The sequence below is a fragment of the Stigmatopora nigra genome, chromosome 1 (assembly GCF_051989575.1).
Source record: "Stigmatopora nigra isolate UIUO_SnigA chromosome 1, RoL_Snig_1.1, whole genome shotgun sequence".
NCBI lineage: Eukaryota > Metazoa > Chordata > Actinopteri > Syngnathiformes > Syngnathidae > Stigmatopora > Stigmatopora nigra.
In genome coordinates this window covers 23,320,428-23,338,860 of record NC_135508.1, presented here as the reverse complement: position 1 = coordinate 23,338,860, position 18,433 = coordinate 23,320,428, and the positions used below count along the sequence as shown (strand labels likewise).

Sequence of the window (18,433 nt, the reverse complement as noted above, 5' to 3'; positions counted from 1 at the left end):
GCTATAATTAATTATACTTATTCATTTATTGATTTACTGCACCCACTTTACCTGTGTTTTGAGCTTTTATTGTTTTGGATTGATTGATGAACTGCTTGGAAAATGTTAAAGTGTAATTATATTTTTGGTGGTCATCACAAAAGTATGTTTAACTCAGTATTTTGCATTTCATAACATGATGGAGTTCTTTTATGTCCATAGATTTACCCAGTGGTGAGGACGATGGAAGCACACCATGGCCTCATGTACCTGAGAGCACAAGTAAGATTCTAGAAATGACATGTTGTGTTAATGTTGTAGGTGAGGGGGTTACTCCCATTAAGTTCCCGCATCTGTGCGTATGTGTGCCATGACTTGCTCACATCCTGCTTCAAGCCGCCAGTCGGGTCATAACAAGATGTTTTAGCTTTGTTCTGAAGACATAAACATTTCCACTTTCATCCTCTAAACGAGCGGTTAGAGCACAGAATATTCCACAAAAACAGGCAAACAAAGAAATGCTGATGTCTGGAGCCTTTTTGTCATACTATTCAATTCTCTGTATTGCCCTTTGCAGCACCATTGTGTTTTTCTTTCATTTATTTAACATAGTGGATTCTTGGGAGTCAGATACAAATATTCTTTCATTTTAATCCATTAACAAACCATGTCTTACCATTTAGAATTTTTATGAAAGAACATCTTGCTAAACAAGGAGACTCTGCTGGCCATAATGCTAGTATTTGGATGAGGCAGGCAAATACCATATATAGATCTGAGGACATTGGTAGGAAGGAAATTTTGTTTCCTGTGTTGAATTCGGAGTGTCTCTCTGCTCTTGGCAACTCAATCTCAAGTCTTCCTTTTCTTTCTACCACTTTTATATAAGAGTACTGTGACACCATTGTTCTCATCATACCGTATATCCTGTTATTCTCTTCAATTGTATGATTTGGAATTCCCAATTCCATGTATATCGGAGACACAGTGACCATCTGTAAGGCCCATTGCTACAATTTTTATTTGTTTCGCTATTGCTATCCTTTTTTTACACAGAAGGTTATTTTCAAAGATGCTGAGGTAGAGTTCCACGTCCTTAAAAATTCTCTTTTTGACCGATGAAAAAAAGGTTTCGATTTGTCACAGGCTGTGAGGTTGGTTCTTCCCAATGAGGCTTACAAGATCATGCTAATAGGATAAAGTAACCTACAGTGGTACCTCGAGATACGAGCTTAATTTGTTCCGAGACTGAGCTCGAATGTCGATTTTCTCGTAACTCAAACGGACGTTTCCCATTGAAATGAATTAAAAACAAATTAATTCGTTCCAAACCTCTGAAAAAACACCAAAAACAGGATATTGGAATGGATTTTTTTAATGTTTTAAATCGCCATCTATTAACAAAGTATCGAATAACTAGTGGTTTAATAGTATACTAAAATGTCTTTAATAGAACTAAAATGTGTGTCGAGGTACCACTGTATTTTACCATTATCTCTGCTGTCAAGTGATTAAAAATGTATATCGCTTGCAGTCCTTAGTTAACTTGTGATTAGTCCCACACTTTTTAAAATTTAATGATTACATATTTTAAGTTTTATAAACGTCTGGTTACACAGAAGTGTTTTCTCCAGGTACTTCGGTTTCCTCTAATACTCCGAAAATATGCATGGTAGGCTGGTTGAACACTCTAAATACTCCTTAGGTATGGGTGTGTGCATGAACAGAGCAGATTATGATATTATGATGTTATAGTGACTATAAAACATAAAAAAGATGATATCCAAGAGCGTTTATTTGATGCCCAGTGAAACGTGAGGTCAAGAAATAAATGAATGAATTAAACTATCCAAATCAAATGTCTTACTAGATCCCAACTTAAAATTACTAAAATTATAAATAGTATGTTATATGATCAGTATGTATAGAATTCAACCAAGATAATATTAGCTGGTATTTTTTTCCGAACATATCTTTGAAAAACACCCAATTTTTTGTTGATTATTGAAACAGTAAACATAAATCCCCTGTAAATTAATGATGGGAAGCTGTTTTTTTAAGTTGTTGAGGTAAAAATATAATTTTGTCTGCCTTTCTTACCATTTTTTTAATCTGCTGGTGTATCATCTGGTTGCTGCTCTTGTCAGTTTAAAAAATACATTTAAAATTTCAAAACATTAATAAAGTTTTAATTAATATATAATTTTACCCAGGCTGTCACATTAGGGGCACAACAGCCGATACATGCACGTGGGTGGGGGGTCTGCTTGAAAGAGGCTACATTTTCTATGTTGCAAACTTCACACAGTCATAAGCCATAGTCTCGCAGCTATAGTTGGTGAAATATGAGTTTGCTCTCTGCCTGTTAACTTATTATGGGATGAGCACTGGCAGCTGGGGTTATTTTAGAGCTCTTTGTTTGTCCACTGTGGGACCTCAAGGGATTTATGAGTGCAAAAGACAAAAAGAAGGAATTGATGGTATTACCTCAGGATCATAATCCCGTAATTTATTTAGCTAGTGGCAGTAGTAGCCTTATGATACTGCTAAAATGTCACACCACTCTTCGTCCGGCAGTTGTTTGATTTTGTAACTCGGAGTGAACATTAAGGTCGATGACTCCTGTAAAACACCACATTATGGCACTAAACCCTATGATGAAACGCTATTGTTCCAAACACAAGTGTGTTGCCTTGGAGAACTGACCTGCACCGCTCCCCCTAAGGACAGAGATTAAGTGTTTCATTGAAAGAGACAGTGTCTCTGCCGCTGTCGCACAAAGTAGATTAGGTTTTATTGTTTCTCTTTACCTTCAGAATCATCTGAAGGCTTTGGTGTGGAAAACAATGAATGGCTTGGGTGAGAAATAAAGAAAACCTTTTGTGTGAATTTGAAGTATTACAGTTTCACAATTTCAGAAATATATTGATATACAGTAAATGTCCCTGATAAACAGTAGTTTCCTTGCCAGGAACGGTTTGGAACGTATTTCCTCTCTTTGGGTTTATGCATCAAGTGGGAGAAACATAATGGAAAATGTCACATCTCATTTTCTGAACCCATTCATCCTCATTAGGGTCACAGGGAGTGCTGGAGTCTACCCCAGATGACTCTGGGCCTGAATCGGTCACCAGCCGATCAAAGGGCACAAGGATAGACAACGACACACTAACCACTCGGTCCACGGTCCGCCCAAATAATATGTTGATTCTTTTATTGATAGGAGCGTTGTTCATTCAAATTTTGTTCATTCATTTTCTGAACCGCTTTGCCCTCATTAGGGTCAAGGGGGGTGCTGGAGCCTGAATCGGTAGCCAGACCATCACAGGGCACGAGGAGACAGATAACCTCGCACACACTCATACACAGCCTACCATGCATGTTTTTGGAATGTGGGAGGAAACTGGAGTGCTCGGAGAAAACCCACACAGGCCCGGGAAGAACATGCAAACTCCACACAGGTGGACCAACTTGGGTTTGAACTCAGGATCCCAGAGTTGTGAGGCCGACGCGCTAACCACTCGCCCCAGTGGTCCGCCGGATAAGAAAGTGTCAAATGAATTGCATTGAAATTCAAGTTGACCTGAATAGTTGGTAATCAAAAGTCAAGATCACACTGACCTCTAAGCACTCTGTACTCCCTATATTAAGAAAAATACATTTAAACGAGTAGTGTTATATTCTTGCTCTCATGGCGTTATTAATAATAGCCAGCTCCTGTAGGAACAAAAGGCATTATACAGACAACAGTTTTTAGTAGCACTCTAGCTTTATTCAATGACCATATTTCCAATAGGACCAAAGCTGAGAGAAATTTTAAAATAACACGCAGTCATCTTCTCTCTGGAACCTTTCTTGACTGGGAGAGTATCAACCTTGAAAAGAGTGAATGGTCCTTTAGGTTTAATTTATTTATTAATTTGGCTGACTCCAAATTGATGTCAAATGTTTCCTGGCAGGACTCCAACTGCTATATATATACACAGTTGTGGTCATAAGTTTACATACACTTGTGAAGAACATAATGTCATGGCTCTCTTGATTTTCCAGTTATTTCTACTAATCAGATTTTTCTCTGATAGAGTGATTGGAACAAATACTTCTTTGTCACAAAAAACACTCATGAAGTTTGGTTCTTTTCTGACTTCATTATGGGGTAACAGAAAAAGTGATCAAAGCTGCTGGGTCAAAAATATACATACAGCAACACGAATTAGCAATTTTGGTGACATAGAAAGTTGTGTCAGTGAAATGAGCTTCATAGCATGGTCTCTTAACTTCTTGTGGGTGATTATGAGTGACTACTGCTGGTGACTTCTCTGAGGCCGTTTAAATAGGGCTCATTGGATGCAAACGCCCACAAACGCTACAATGGAAAAGTCAAAGGAGCTCCACACAGATCTGAAAAAGCGAATCCTTGACTTGAACAAGTCAGGAAACTCATTTGGAGCCATTTCAACACAGCTGCAGGTCCCAAGAGCAACAGTCCAAACAATTGATTGTGAGTATAAAGTGCATGGCACTGTTTTGTCACTGCCACGATCAAGAAAACGCAAGCTATCACCTGCTGCTGAGAGAATATTGGTCATGAGGGTGAAGATTCAACCGAGAATCACCAAAAAGCAGATCTGCCAAGAATTAGAAGCTGCTGGAACACAAGTGTCAGTGTCCGCAGTCAAGCGTGTTTTGCATCTCCATTGACTGAGAGGCTGCGGTGCAAGAAGGAAGGCTCGACTGAAGTTTGCTGCTGATCACATGGACAAAGATAAGACCTTCTGGAAGAAAGTTCTGTGGTCAGACGGAACAAAAATTGAGCTGTTAGACCACAATGCCCAGCATTATGTTTTGAGGAGAAAAGGTGAGGCCTTTAACCCCAAGTACACCATGCCTACCGTCAAGGACGGTTGAACATTTTCCTGATTGCTGTAACAGAAGCCACATTTGACTTTAAAACAGCTGCATCCTAAAAAATGACTCCATTGTGAATTGAGGAACAGTTTTCGTCATTTTTTTGAGTGGATTCCTACAAGGTTTAGGTTGTTCTTGAAGAGTAAACTTTTAGACAAAGGCCCCCTTTCACAAAGTTGTCTTCCGTAGCGGCTGCATCGACTGACATTTCTTGCCTAAGGTATAGCTCCATCCAAAGTACTGGAAAATGACTCTCCATAAATCAAAGATGACATGGCCATTGGTTCCAGTACAAGTAGAGCTTCAGTTTTTGCAAGGTGATGATTGTAATGGGCTCGGTTATTTCCATTTAGAAAAACAGGAAACAGCTCCTCCCGGCATCAGTGTGGGTGCTTTTCGGTCAACAAAGACGCAAAGGGCAGTGCATGTTTTGTTTGTCTGCTTTGGTGGATATCCTCTTTGTTAAGTTAGACCAAAGAGTTGTCTCCTCTTAGGGGAAGCCTGCAAGCCATTAAGTCTTTGACTTCATGATGTCAGCAGACTTCCTCACTCATTAACTCATACTAAACTTCAGGCGTCCTTTGTCATACATTAGGCGTAGCCATTACTGTGTTGATTTCATTGATCCACCTTCAAGAACCCTGATTCATAGAATTGAGTTTTGACCTGCAAGTTTCTTTGAAAACTGTTAAAATTTCCATCCTAAGTTGAGGTTTATTGCCTTTTCACCAGATACAGTTTTTAGACACCTACAGTTCATATACTGTATATCGTTCGCAGTATGGATAACAGGAAAAATATTTTTAAAAATTGGGATCTCATTGGGAAATTCCATAATCTCGTGGTATATCTTGATGTTTTTCAACCAATGCATGTTTCCTGCACTTAATTAATCAAACCTTAATTAATGAAACATTTTTCTACTATACCTCTAATGATAACTTTCTCTTTTTTTCTCTTACCTTGAATCATTTCCTACCCATCTTTCTTAATGTCTTAACTTCTCTGCCTCTGCTTGGCTCACACCATCCTTCATTATGTCACGTGTTCTATTATCCTTTTTGATTCACTCTTTGTGAACTACACTTTGTCCTTGTGTTTTTTGCTCCTTTGCTTCCTGGCCCACATTGCTTACCATAGAAAACTGGTTGGACTCTTCCTATGTGGTGAACATAAAGAGTGCAGCCGAGCCAGCCTCCAGTAAGTTCTTCAGGTGTTTTTTCCTCTTTTCGTGTAGTAATGCCTCACACACTCTCACCTTCAACCTTCTATTCTAAATAATGCACTTCTCTCAAACAACAACAAACACCCACCAACCTTTTTCATCCAGTCTTATAGTCTTTTTCATGTTGGTGGAAACATGATGAGCTTTTACACTCCACAGTTCATCACAGTAATCCCTCGAATTTCGGGGTTAATTTAGACTAGACATGGCCGCGACAATCGAAAAATCGCAAAATAGGGTCATCCTATTATAACTACCTTTTTATTCTTCAGTACTGAGTCCTAGTACTGAGTCCTAGTGGCGGAAGACTGGAGGGTGGCTTCCGCTTACGATTTTCAGCATGTATTTTCACATTTTCATTTACTTTGAAAAAAAATAAACAAATAATTAAATAATTTAAAAAAAAAAAACATTCTTCTGTGCTGAGTCCTAGTAGCAAGCGGAACACTAGGGAAGGGCTACCATTTGCAAGTTCCAGTGTGGATATATATTGATAAGATAAATTGATAAATATTTTTTTTCAGAATTAATAGCAGAAAAAATCGCGAAGAAGTAATTTCACAATAAGTGAAGTTGCAATAATCGAGGGCAGACTATAATCTTACTTTACAGTAGAGTAAAATGGTTGATTTTAAGTGGGCAACTTAAAGTTTGCATTGACTGTCAACACCAAAACCATATTTATAATTTATTTCTGATTATATGTGAAAGCCGTTTTTAGATTGTAAAATGACATTTGTCAAATAAATTATATGAATTTATATTATATTGTATTGTACATATTGTATACATTTAATTTGCCTCTATATTACTCGAAATGAGAGGTCTCACTCACATAATCAAATATGATAAAACAATCTTTCAGCTCGGCCGGCCCGGTGGAGCGAGAGGTTAGCGCGTCGGCCTCAAAGCTCTGGGGTTCTGGGTTTAAATCAAGGTCAAGTCCACCTGTGTGGAGTTTGCATGTTCTCCCCGGGCCTAGGCGCGTTTCCTCTGGGTACTCTGGTTTCCTCCCACATTATAAAAATATGCATGTTAGGCTGATTGGACACAGTAAATTGCCCTAAGTATGGATGTGAGTGTGCATAGTTGTCCGTCTCCTTGTGCCCTGTGATCGGCTGCCCACCGATACAGGGTGTCCCCTGCCTCTCGCCCAGAGCCAGCTGGGATAGGAAAAATGAGATGAGAACTTTGTAGCTCTTGTACAAAAAGTTAAGTGTATGCTCAAGAGTTGTCAATGAGGTATTGTTTCTTTCTTTGAACTACTTATAGTACTAATTGGATTTGCTACCATACATAATAAGTAATGTTACCTACAAGCCTTGACACAATTTGAATGGTATAAAATACTTCCATTAATCTTACCCATATAATGAACAACGCCCAAAAAACACTGTAACTTTAGGCATATTCACACCTGCCTTTTTTAGGCTTGACCAAACCTAAAAGGTTTGTGGTGTGCACCTTTTGGGCTGGTCTGAATACAAACCAGAGAACTCTGCCGGAACAAGACCTCAAGGGAGATGAAATCTTGGTTCTCTCCAAAGCAGACTGGTGCCGTTCGCTTTAGATGTGAAAGCAACGCGCACCGTGCACCGTGCTTTAGCACAAAAAATGACATAAAACAATTACGTATTTCGTAATTTATTTATTTGATTTTGGTTTTTGTCCAATGCAAGGAAACTAATAACAGCAACCATTCTTAAAAGTTCTATATGTAATATGAAAGTATTCCCCTGGAATGATATAAATTTCCCATCACATTAGATTATTTTGGTGGTAGAAGGTCAAATCCAATGAGACTAGGCTTTCAAGGCCAGGCTAGCATCATCTCTCAATCAAGTCTTTGTTTTTGGTGTAGGCTTGTCTGTGCTGGTGGGGGCCTAAGGCACAATGCAGCCACAGTTCTACTGAGTAGGTTTAATAGCCAAATACATATTTGAATCAAGCATGCAAAATGTGTTTTTCCAGACTAGTTTTCATCCACGTCTGCGCTAAAACTCCTGTTTCGCCACCTTTGATAGTTGTCCTGCTCTTCAGGATAATGTCCTCTGGAACTAGTGAGTGACATAAAGGGGGATCGGACTTGCTTGTTAGCAGCACTGTCATCAAAAGATCTCAGGCGGCAGCATACTCGCTCGGTCAATGCATTAAAGAAGCAACCTCAGAGTGTGCAGGGAACTGACCTGGCGGCGAGCGCCCACTCAATTGATGCGATTAGTTGCGGGTCAAATGAAGCACTTTGATGAGAAACTTTGATGTTGCCCCTCTTCTGTTTCCACATTTAGGCAATTCAACAGTTATTCACTTTCAGTTCAACAGTAACAGTGTTCACATCAAGCGCTCTAGCACCCCGCAGGGCTGCACTCAAGCTCATAGCTATTAGAGTTATGGAGTACTTAAGCAGAAAACACACTTGATTTTACCAAAATATAACTGCAGTACATATAAAAAAGTGCAGAGATTTAAACACATGTAGAGCTAGAGAGGAGCTTGCTTAAAGTGAAACCTAACCACAATTGAGATATGGAAATAGAGCTCATAATTGGATTGTGGTTCTTTTCTAACCAAAAGTTATCCATGGGAAATATCTGGTGTCATAGCAATTGAGAGGACTTTGGCACTTACAGTAGCATGGAACGAGGAACACATCCAAAATGTTGCGAAAGAATCCAGCTGTTGTCATAGGCTTACTCAACTGATTTTATCTTCGATTATAATTTATATTCTCTGAATCTAGTTTATTACAGAGCACTTGTCAACTTCACCGACTCGATCATCTACACACCAGAGCTGGATGATATCTTTTCATCAGCTTTCAATGAGATCTCACAAGCTGTGGTTGACACGGTGAATCTTTATTCTTTTTTTTTTACTTTTAGTCAAATTTTCTACCTTAAGAGTGTAGTTAAAACTATGCTTGTTATATTTATTTTTTCCCCTTCACAGTTGGAGTCCGAGTACAACCGGATTCCAGGTCTACAGACAGTCAGCGTGGTCCTCATTAAGTATGCATTCAAATGCTTTAAATGAAGTTTAGTGAAACTTTTAGTAGAGTCCCCACAGCTGTATGCAGGAAAGTGGTGATTTATTTCATATTTTCACACCACCTAAAGGAATGTGTGCCTGCCATTCATAAATCTTCATAACTGTAAAGATTCATCCTTCTGGGCAATCATTTTAGCACTTGTGTCAGCATCAGTAGCGCACCACCTGTTCTGGTGTCTCACTCAGCGTTTCTCACTTTTGCAGGAAAATTATTAGAGTGGATGGTACTGACATTTTTGTGGAACTGGACGTCGGCTCCGACTACAACAGCAACAGTGAACAGATCCGAACCGTGTTATACAATGTGGTGCGGAATGGAGCAATTGCTTCTTATGTCACATCAGTGGAGGGCTTTCAGTTCAGACAACTTGGGGAAGGTAAACATGACATTTTAGTTCTTCTTGAAACAGGGTCTTTGACACAAAGGGTCAGTTGCAGTCTGTTCTAAGTTCCACCAGAGGCAGGGCTGCTAATGTTTTCATTTGGTTTCTAGTTCAACCTCAGCCCTCTGTGGAGCCAATAGCAGCGCCAGGTTTGTAGGACTGTGCCAAGTAGTGTTGCATGGTGAATGAGCAACTGTGATGTAGAAGCAGTAGGATGGCTTTGTCTACTAGCAGTAGGAAAAAAAACAAAGAGGTGCAAGAATGTTTTGCATGGAGCACTATCGTAAAATTTAAATGCACCGTAAAGCAAAAACGGCGTCAGCCTGCATGGCATGACTTTGGTGCTATCTTTCTTTTAATCGATTCTGTGTTTAGATCCACATGGCTTAGAAAAGTTAGCAATTTTCAGCTTGGTGTGGAAATTTCTGACTCAGAAATGCAATATATGGTACCCCTAATAGGTGTTTTAGTGGCGACTCAGCCGTTAGTTTTCCTGGTTTTAAGTGAAATTGCCATTTAAAAAGTCCTTGGAATCTACCTTTCTGGAAAGGCATTGGTTTATTTATGTGTTAAATGTCTCTCCCGAATCAAACCACTGAGCCAAAGTATACAAACATTGAACTATTGAAAATGTGCAATCAAAGATTTAATAAAAGGTACATTAAATTTGCCTGTGAACATTCTAGGGGCATACATTTTATCATAAAATTTCAGCCCAAGGCGGAATATCCTTTAACTTTTGTGAGTGTATCTGTCTTTTTATCGTCAGGTATAGTTCTCCAGCTACAGTACCCCACTTGGTTACTGTAATTACCTAAACTAAGACAGTTGATATGACCAACAGAACTTCAAAAATATCATAACCAACAAATAAACATACCCCAATAGGTGGTTCTGCATGTTATTCTGAAGAATTACTCCTGAAATTAATTGTTTATATTTTTTAATTAACTGCTTTGAGCTGCTTATTTGTTTTGTGATGCAGTGCACTGATTGTCTCTGAAAGTGTTGAAGTGTTGACTTGCATTTTGACCCTTCAGCATGTCGCCCCAAATTTTCCATTTTTTCTTAGTAATCCCTAGCCTCAGACAGTGCATGACGGATGAGCACAGGTGTGGTGATGGGACTTGTATACTGTTGGAATACCTGTGTGATAATCGACCAGATTGCCGTGATATGAGTGATGAGAACAATTGTGGTGAGTTCCATCCGCTGTTCCTAACATGCTTGGACAAATCATGTACAATGGAGGTGTAAAGTTTGATGTACAGAGAACCCTCCCCAGTTTCTTAGCTAAAATAAAGATCTGTCTCAGATACAAGAAAGCCTGTAGGAACTACACGAGCTCCTACCACCACAATTGCCGCCGTGAGACCTCCGCAGCCACCTGTCATTCCAGGACTATGTCGAGCGGATCAGGCAAAATGCCAGAGCGGAGAGTGTATCCCCCGAGACTACATCTGCGACGGGGAGGCAGATTGCTTGGACGGAAGTGACGAATTCCGATGCGGTAAGTCATACATTACAAAGTCATACATGCATGCATGCCTAACAGTAGCATTGGCACGTATCCACTTGTCTTTACAGGAACTCCGTCGCCATGTGAACCAAATGAGTTTAAGTGTAAAAATGGCCGTTGCGCCCTAAAGCTATGGCGTTGTGATGGAGACAATGACTGTGAGGATAACTCAGATGAGTTGGACTGCCGTAAGTCTCCTTCTAGCCTCTGTTCAGACATGTATCCATCGGGTGGTGATCATGAGTGGAAAACTTCATTGAGATCCAACTTGTTTCCAAATGTCACATACCAAATACTTTTTGAAAGGGAGCTAGCAAAATAATTATGAAACTGTATAGTTTTTGCGCTGTTTCTTGATATCTGAAACGTTGTAAGCATCAACCTTCCAGTCTCATATTGAGTAAGTTTTCTGAGCCAAAATTGTACTGCTTGCAACAGTCAGATATAGCTTTTGGTGTCATGGTTTGTGTTGGGTCTATTCGCAGTTGTGCTGTAGTGCGTCTGAGATGAGATAGCAGTTGTTGTTTTTTTCAGTATAATTTTAATTGTTAATTCAATATAGTCAAGACTTTGGAGTTAGTTTTGCATTCAAATATGTCATGTTTTTTTTGGGGTTTAGTTGCATTTGTGCCATAGTGTGTCTTGTTCTTGTGGTCACCTTTTGCAGGGGTGTCAAACTCAGTTTGGTTCGCGGGCCGCATTCATGCCAACTACATCTCATGTGGTCCAAGAAAAGGGCAGGATGCAGGTGTAGGGAACGGAGAGGCTAGGCAGGGTGTCAGCAAAACAAAATGTTCAATATTCAAAATTCCACAAAACAAAGTGGAATCAATCCAAAAAGAAAAGCAAACCAAAAGCTAGAGTAACACACACACACACATCTAACATCACCAAAATGCAACAAGAAACAAATAAACACAGGTTGCTTAAATACACAGACATGGGGTAATGAAACACACGAGGAGCGAGCGACACACTAGGTGAAAACAATAGGTAATCACAAGGACAAGACACAGTAAAGCACAAGTGTGAATAAACCCAACACAAATCATGACATTTGTTGATTTTATTTGGATGTAAAATTCTAAACTCTTAACTACACCCAATACAAAATACACACTATATTTAAACACACTACCAATCAACTAACTACATCTGTTGTTCCCCAGACTTCAAACCATTCACAAGTGATTTATTACCTTCCATTTACGTGATCGTCTAATCTGAAATGATGCAACTGTGATTATTCAATGATTGTAATTAATAATGGCAGTTGAATTGTCCAACTTGATATCACGCAGCCACGAAGAGTCCAGGTGACAGGTGTGCTCCTGAGCAGTTTGAGTGCTTAAGTGACCGCACTTGCATTCCGGCTAGTTACCAATGCGATGAAGAGCCAGACTGCCCTGACCGCTCCGATGAATACGCCTGCAGTAAGTCCCCTCCACACTTCACTCCATTTGTTTATTTCTCTGTATCGTTCTACATTCAGCACTTCTGTTTTGACCATGCTCTGAGGTCCTTTGTGTACTATGACTAATTCTCTGAGAAACCACATGCTCTTCACACATGGGTCATTCGAGACACAGAACTTTTTGTGAAACATCTTCTCCACCAAAATAAAAGTGAACTGTTTTCCCTTTCGAGTCCCATTGCATCATCGAATTCCAAGCAGCCTTTGTGGACAAATTAACTATTGAGTTACAGCAGTCCTTTTTTATTTTACACTAAACAGCCCCTCCTTCCGTGACAAGCCCACCAGAAGAATCCATTCAAGTTGCCCGGGGGGGTACTGTGACATTTACCTGTCAGGCTGTTGGCGTGCCAACACCTATAATCACATGGAGGCTCAACTGGGGACATATCCCCACCAGTGGCAGGTGGGTTTGTTGAACTTCATCCGTCCCAGTAAGATTTTAGATTATTTGTATTCAAGTTAAGATTTAGCACCATTTAGTTTCAAATCTACAGTCATTATTAAAAAAATCCCCTTCTTCGTCAATGTAATAATTATTGTCTGTAAATTTCAAACTGGAAGGATGACTACTGTATTTTCACACCAATAAGTTGTTAGCCTGCATGCTAGGGTATGTTGTAAAAAGAGGCAAGTTGCGAACCAACTTTTTCCATATAAAAAACAAGACCCAATATATTTGAACAGTGCCCATATCATTGCAGGTGTTCCCAAAACAAGAGTGTTTTGAATATCTGTATGGTTAAACTTTCTATAATATGTATCAATAATTAGTTGTTTCCATATATTCTTAGAATCTCCATGACAAGTGAGAACGGGCGTGGCACCCTTACCATCCGTGATGTGAAAGAGGCAGATCAGGGTGCCTACACTTGCGAGGCCATCAATGCCAAAGGTCTAGTGTTTGGTATTCCAGATGGAGTGCTAACTCTCACATCCAATCCCAACCCAGGTACATTCAAGTATTATGGTTTTCCTAGCAAGCCATGGATGAAATTTAATTCAGCTGAGGAAATAAATTGTCCTGACCTTGCCAGGAAACTGCCCGGACAATCACTTTAGTGTAGAAGGCCGTTGTGTTTCTTGCTTCTGTGCTGGAATCACCAAGAATTGCAAAGCGACTGGACGTTACCGCAATCAGATCAGTCTGCGTTTCACAGAGGAAGAAGATTTTAAAGGTACTTAAAATGATTCAAAAAATGTTTCCTTCCAACTAACTTAGAATAGAAATAAGGAGGTGTTAATACTCCTCACCTTACATATCTAGAAAAGTGAACTATAACTGTTAATATGCCTGTTTTCTAACACTAAGGAGTGGATGTCAGCTACCCATCCAGGCCAGGCACACCTCCGCTTTCTTCAACTCAGCTCCTCATCAACCCTGAGATGGAAGAGTTTCAGCTCGTAGATTTGTCACGTCGCTTTCTCAACCTGGACTCTTTCTGGACCTTACCCCGACAGTTCCTTGGCAACAAGGTGTGTCATCTTTTCACATCTTCATGTTTTTTTTACATCAAGACATTTGTCTAATATTGATAACACAAGACAGCAATTTGATCATTTTGGTCGAATGTTTGGGTGAGGGATGCAAAACTAATCTTTTATCTGAAACAAGTTATTTTTCGTTTTATCCACAAATTACCAACCTACTATGCCGTATCGGTTGTAAAAACATTATGCTGTTATATAAACAACAATTATGCTTGATTCTCACATACTTCTTTGTATCTCAATCTTTTTTAAAACATTTTATAACTTCTCTCTCTCTCTCTCTCTCTCTCTCTCTCTCTATATATATATATATATATATATATATATATATATATATATATATATATATATATATATATATATATATATATATATATATATATATATATATATATATATATATATATATATATATATATATATATATATTTAGTGTAGAAAGAAAAGGTATTCTTGTTTCTTTGACATGTATCCATCTGTTTTAGATTGATTCCTATGGAGGATCCCTGAAGTACAAAGTGCGTTACATATTGGCTCGTGGTCTGAGTGAGCCTGTGGAGAAGCCAGATGTAATGCTCGTCGGAAATGGGCGCAGGCTTATATATCGCAGAGGGAGTGCCACACCTGCTGGAGTGGTCAACCAGCGAGAAATAAAATTCACCGAAGTATGTGCTATAAGAAACGTGGTCTAAAGTGTCCACAAAAAAATGATTCATAAAATGTGTAAATATGGTTTCATGAATGGATAAACCTTGTGATTGTGAAGGAAAACTGGCAGCACTCCAATGGACGTCAAGTAAGTCGAGAAGAACTGATGATGACTCTGGCTAACTTGGACAGCCTTAGCATTCGCACCATTTATGACAACCATATGGTCAGCGTGGCACTCAGTGATATTGTCATGGACACCACTACTGTGGAATTCAGTACTCGGGGACATGCTAAGGATATTGAAGAGTGCAGGTAAGGGAGCCAAACTAGTCTGTCAGCCAAACTGTTGTGATAATGTTTTTCTTTGGAAAGTCATCTCGCAGGTCAATGACTTTTCAAATATCACAGCTTTGTACCAGACAATAATGCCTGGCATGATGAATCAGATTATCATTACCAAAGATTTTAAGATGTACAATTTATATATTTTTAAAAAATTGCAGTTTTCAAAACCGCTAATATTTTAGAGACCGATGACAAATAACATGATTTTCTTGCTGTTATTTCAGCTGTTTTCTTTTAATCCCAACTTGTTAGGACAACTGGTTAAAGCTTTGATGATGTTCAAATTTATGGTTTCCAGATGTCCCCCTGGATATGCAGGGCTGTCTTGCGAAATGTGTTCCTCCGGTTTTGAGCGTGTCCCTGGTGGTTCCTATCTGGGCACCTGCGCTGGTTGCAACTGTAACGGACATGCAAGCGCCTGCGATCCAGTCAGTGGACACTGCCTGGTAAACACACAAAACTCCAGATGATGACTTTTAGTATCATTTAAAGGGATAACCACAAAACTATTTTGCCATCCTTCCAGCTGTTAAGTACAAAATGGAAACAAATAACTTGATTTTCAATGTGCAGAGCTGCCAGCACAACACAGAAGGCTCTCAGTGTGACAAGTGTCGGCTTGGCTACTTTGGTGACCCAAGACGAGGCCGATTTGATGACTGCAAGCCTTGCCCTTGTCCATATTATGAAACCTCTCGCAGGTAAGGTCTTCTGAATCCCCCCCCCCCCCCCAAAAAAAAAAGAAAGAACTACTAAATCCGATATTCGGACAATGGTTAATTTATTCCACATCCTACTTATTAACCCAACACAGTAAATGTTTACCTACTCTTTTTTACTGCAGGTTCTCAGATACTTGCTTCCTCGACTCTGACCAACAGCCAACATGTGATGCATGCAAGCCCGGCTACACGGGAAGACGCTGTGAAAAGTGAGAGAATTAAATACTTCTTTTGAAGTTGTAATAGCACAGTGGTTCTCAAAGTTTGGCGTCAGTACACAGGCTCCTTGCAGTGGTTTGCGGAATATTGACTGATTATGTTTTCAAACAAATACGGTACTTAAATAATAGGCGGTCATTGAGGGCTCTCGACGTGAATGCGAGGGTTGGCCGTGCCTGTGATGGAACTGAAATGTTAGCAATACCAGCTAGTTCGCCCAGTTACAATTATTTAAATGTCTATTGTTGTCAGTGGTGTGCCAGGAATTGAATGCTATGAAATTAAATGAAACAAACATTTTTGATGAAATTATAATATTCAAATAATTTTTAAAATGCATAAAAAACGTATATTAAATCTAAAAATTAAAAGAAGAATAGTAATGCCCAAAAACATGTAATACTAATAAGAAAAAATATTATATTCCTTATAAGGGGGTTAATTCACAACAGTGTGTTGAGTAAGATATGTTCAGTTGTATTCATTTTAAACTAAAAACAACTACGGGTGAAAGGCAGACTACTCCTTGTGCTGGCCGCCAGTCAAGGCACACAGACAGGCAGACAACTATCTGCCCTCACAATCACACCACCACCGAGCGGGAATCTATCCTGCATCCAAGTCAGATAAGTGAACCACTACACCATCTGGCGATTTATTTAGTTACATTTAAATGTAATATGATTCACCTCCCTGCGACCCTTGTGAAGAAAAACGGTATGGAAAATGAATGAATGAAAGAATGATTTTACTCAAGCCTCGTCAAGTGCCTTAACATTTTCCCCCAAAATATTAGTACAGGGTTATTTTTTTCCAAAATGTGGCTAATGTAAAAAAAAGGAAACCTCTGCCTCTTTGGCCCCCAGAAAATGTTCCTACTAACTCAACACATTTGTTAAATTTTGGGTTTGTTTATTACACTTGGGAAACCAAGTATTCTTTGATTGGGTATTTGCTTTAAAATGTTTGTGATCCACTGCAATAGAATATAAGATAACAATATCAAATTTTGTCACACCGACCTAGATTTTGGTTTCATTCTTTTCAGATGTGCTCCTGGTTACCAGGGTAATCCCCTTCTGCCAAATGGAAAATGTGTTCCTCACCATGAGCGTGAGTGCCTTTTAGCAAAATTATACTAGTTTTTACTCGGTTTTTGCCCTTGTAGTAGAATTGGCAGTACAATGTTCTCATGGCACAGGTATGCAGTGCTGTTGGAACATTGCCAAGTGAACTTTCCACCCATTAGTCTTCATCTTTCCATTGCTCCCCCCTGCAGAAACCAAGTGCGATAACAGAGGAAGCATCACCTCAACCAGCAGGCCATGCAGCTGCAAGGTACACAGTGCACAATTCTTAGTGCTGAGTGATACTTCACTCTCTTTCAGTTTTTTTAACATTATTTCCTTTGACTCATCCAATTTTTTTCATTAAACGATTCTGAACCTGCCATGTGGGCCTGTTTTCTTTATTTTTTCTATGTTACAGAACAACGTGGCAGGCACTCTATGTGATGAATGCAAGCCAGGCTTCTTCCACCTGTCAGGGAATAACCCTGAGGGTTGTCTTCGTTGTTTCTGCATGGGTGTCACCAAACAGTGTGCCAGCTCTACTTGGAGCCGTGATCAGGTATAGGACATATGAATAGTAAATGGAGAGCTTCAGTTATTTTACAGTGCTGTGCTATTCAGAAAATCTCAAGGGTGCATGGACAAACATTAAAGATGGTATTGTGATTGTGATACCTTTTGAACAATTAACATCTCAGTCATTGTCTGCTCCTAGATTCGAGGAGGTGTGAATGGGCAGCTCTTTACACTCACCAACAGCGGCAACACTAGAATTATCAATGAGGGTATCTCTCAGAAGGGCCCCTCGGAAGTTGTCTACCGCTCCTTTTCCAGGATCCCGAGCGACATCTACTACTGGGTCTTGCCTGATAGTTTCAAAGGAGATAAGGTGAGATAAAGCAAGAAAGCATGCAAAATAGAGGAAAGATCAGTCAAGTGTTTCATTCACATATCTGCCTTCTATCACACTTGGCTTGTCTCAGCATGTAAAGTGAAAATGACTGGACCTGCTCGTAAAGAAAAAATCCTTTGAACCTTCAATTTACAGTGAAGCACGTCAAAAATGTCCCATGACTACATTTCCATTACCCCCAGGAAATTAGGACCATATTGCATTTTGCATAGTTCCACAATTTACTTAGAGAGAATGAATTGTGTACCTTTATAGTTTTTATACTTATTATTTTGTCGCTTTCAGGTGACAGCCTATGGTGGAGAGCTACGCTACTCCATACATTTTGAGCCATTTCAGCGTTCCCTGATGATTGATGGTCAGCCAGATGTGGTTCTGCAAGGCAATGGCATAGCTCTAGAACATTTTTCCCAAACTAAACCCCAACCACGTGTGTCACAAACAATCTCTGTGACTTTCCGAGAGGTCAGTGTTGTTTTTGGAGTT

At 39.5% G+C, this 18,433-nt stretch overlaps 1 protein-coding gene across 8 annotated transcripts in view; it reads left to right on the top strand.

Annotated features, from left to right (window-relative positions):
- Positions 1-18,433, top strand: part of hspg2 (heparan sulfate proteoglycan 2) — an 83,671-nt gene that overhangs the window by 21,388 nt on the left and 43,850 nt on the right. For 7 of the 8 annotated variants that reach the window (XM_077745183.1, XM_077709027.1, XM_077745023.1 and 4 more), the window contains exons 3-24: positions 202-261; positions 8,853-8,962; positions 9,062-9,120; positions 9,365-9,537; positions 10,616-10,741; positions 10,859-11,053; positions 11,131-11,250; positions 12,364-12,495; positions 12,798-12,942; positions 13,331-13,488; positions 13,574-13,714; positions 13,849-14,012; positions 14,513-14,692; positions 14,794-14,990; positions 15,322-15,469; positions 15,597-15,724; positions 15,868-15,954; positions 17,013-17,077; positions 17,244-17,302; positions 17,453-17,593; positions 17,750-17,923; positions 18,233-18,412. In XM_077745183.1, the coding sequence (XP_077601309.1) occupies positions 202-261; positions 8,853-8,962; positions 9,062-9,120; positions 9,365-9,537; positions 10,616-10,741; positions 10,859-11,053; positions 11,131-11,250; positions 12,364-12,495; positions 12,798-12,942; positions 13,331-13,488; positions 13,574-13,714; positions 13,849-14,012; positions 14,513-14,692; positions 14,794-14,990; positions 15,322-15,469; positions 15,597-15,724; positions 15,868-15,954; positions 17,013-17,077; positions 17,244-17,302; positions 17,453-17,593; positions 17,750-17,923; positions 18,233-18,412 (2,942 nt within the window). The remainder of the gene's footprint in view (positions 1-201; positions 262-8,852; positions 8,963-9,061; positions 9,121-9,364; positions 9,538-10,615; positions 10,742-10,858; positions 11,054-11,130; positions 11,251-12,363; positions 12,496-12,797; positions 12,943-13,330; positions 13,489-13,573; positions 13,715-13,848; positions 14,013-14,512; positions 14,693-14,793; positions 14,991-15,321; positions 15,470-15,596; positions 15,725-15,867; positions 15,955-17,012; positions 17,078-17,243; positions 17,303-17,452; positions 17,594-17,749; positions 17,924-18,232; positions 18,413-18,433) is intronic. The other variant, XM_077709106.1, reaches the window with a different exon arrangement.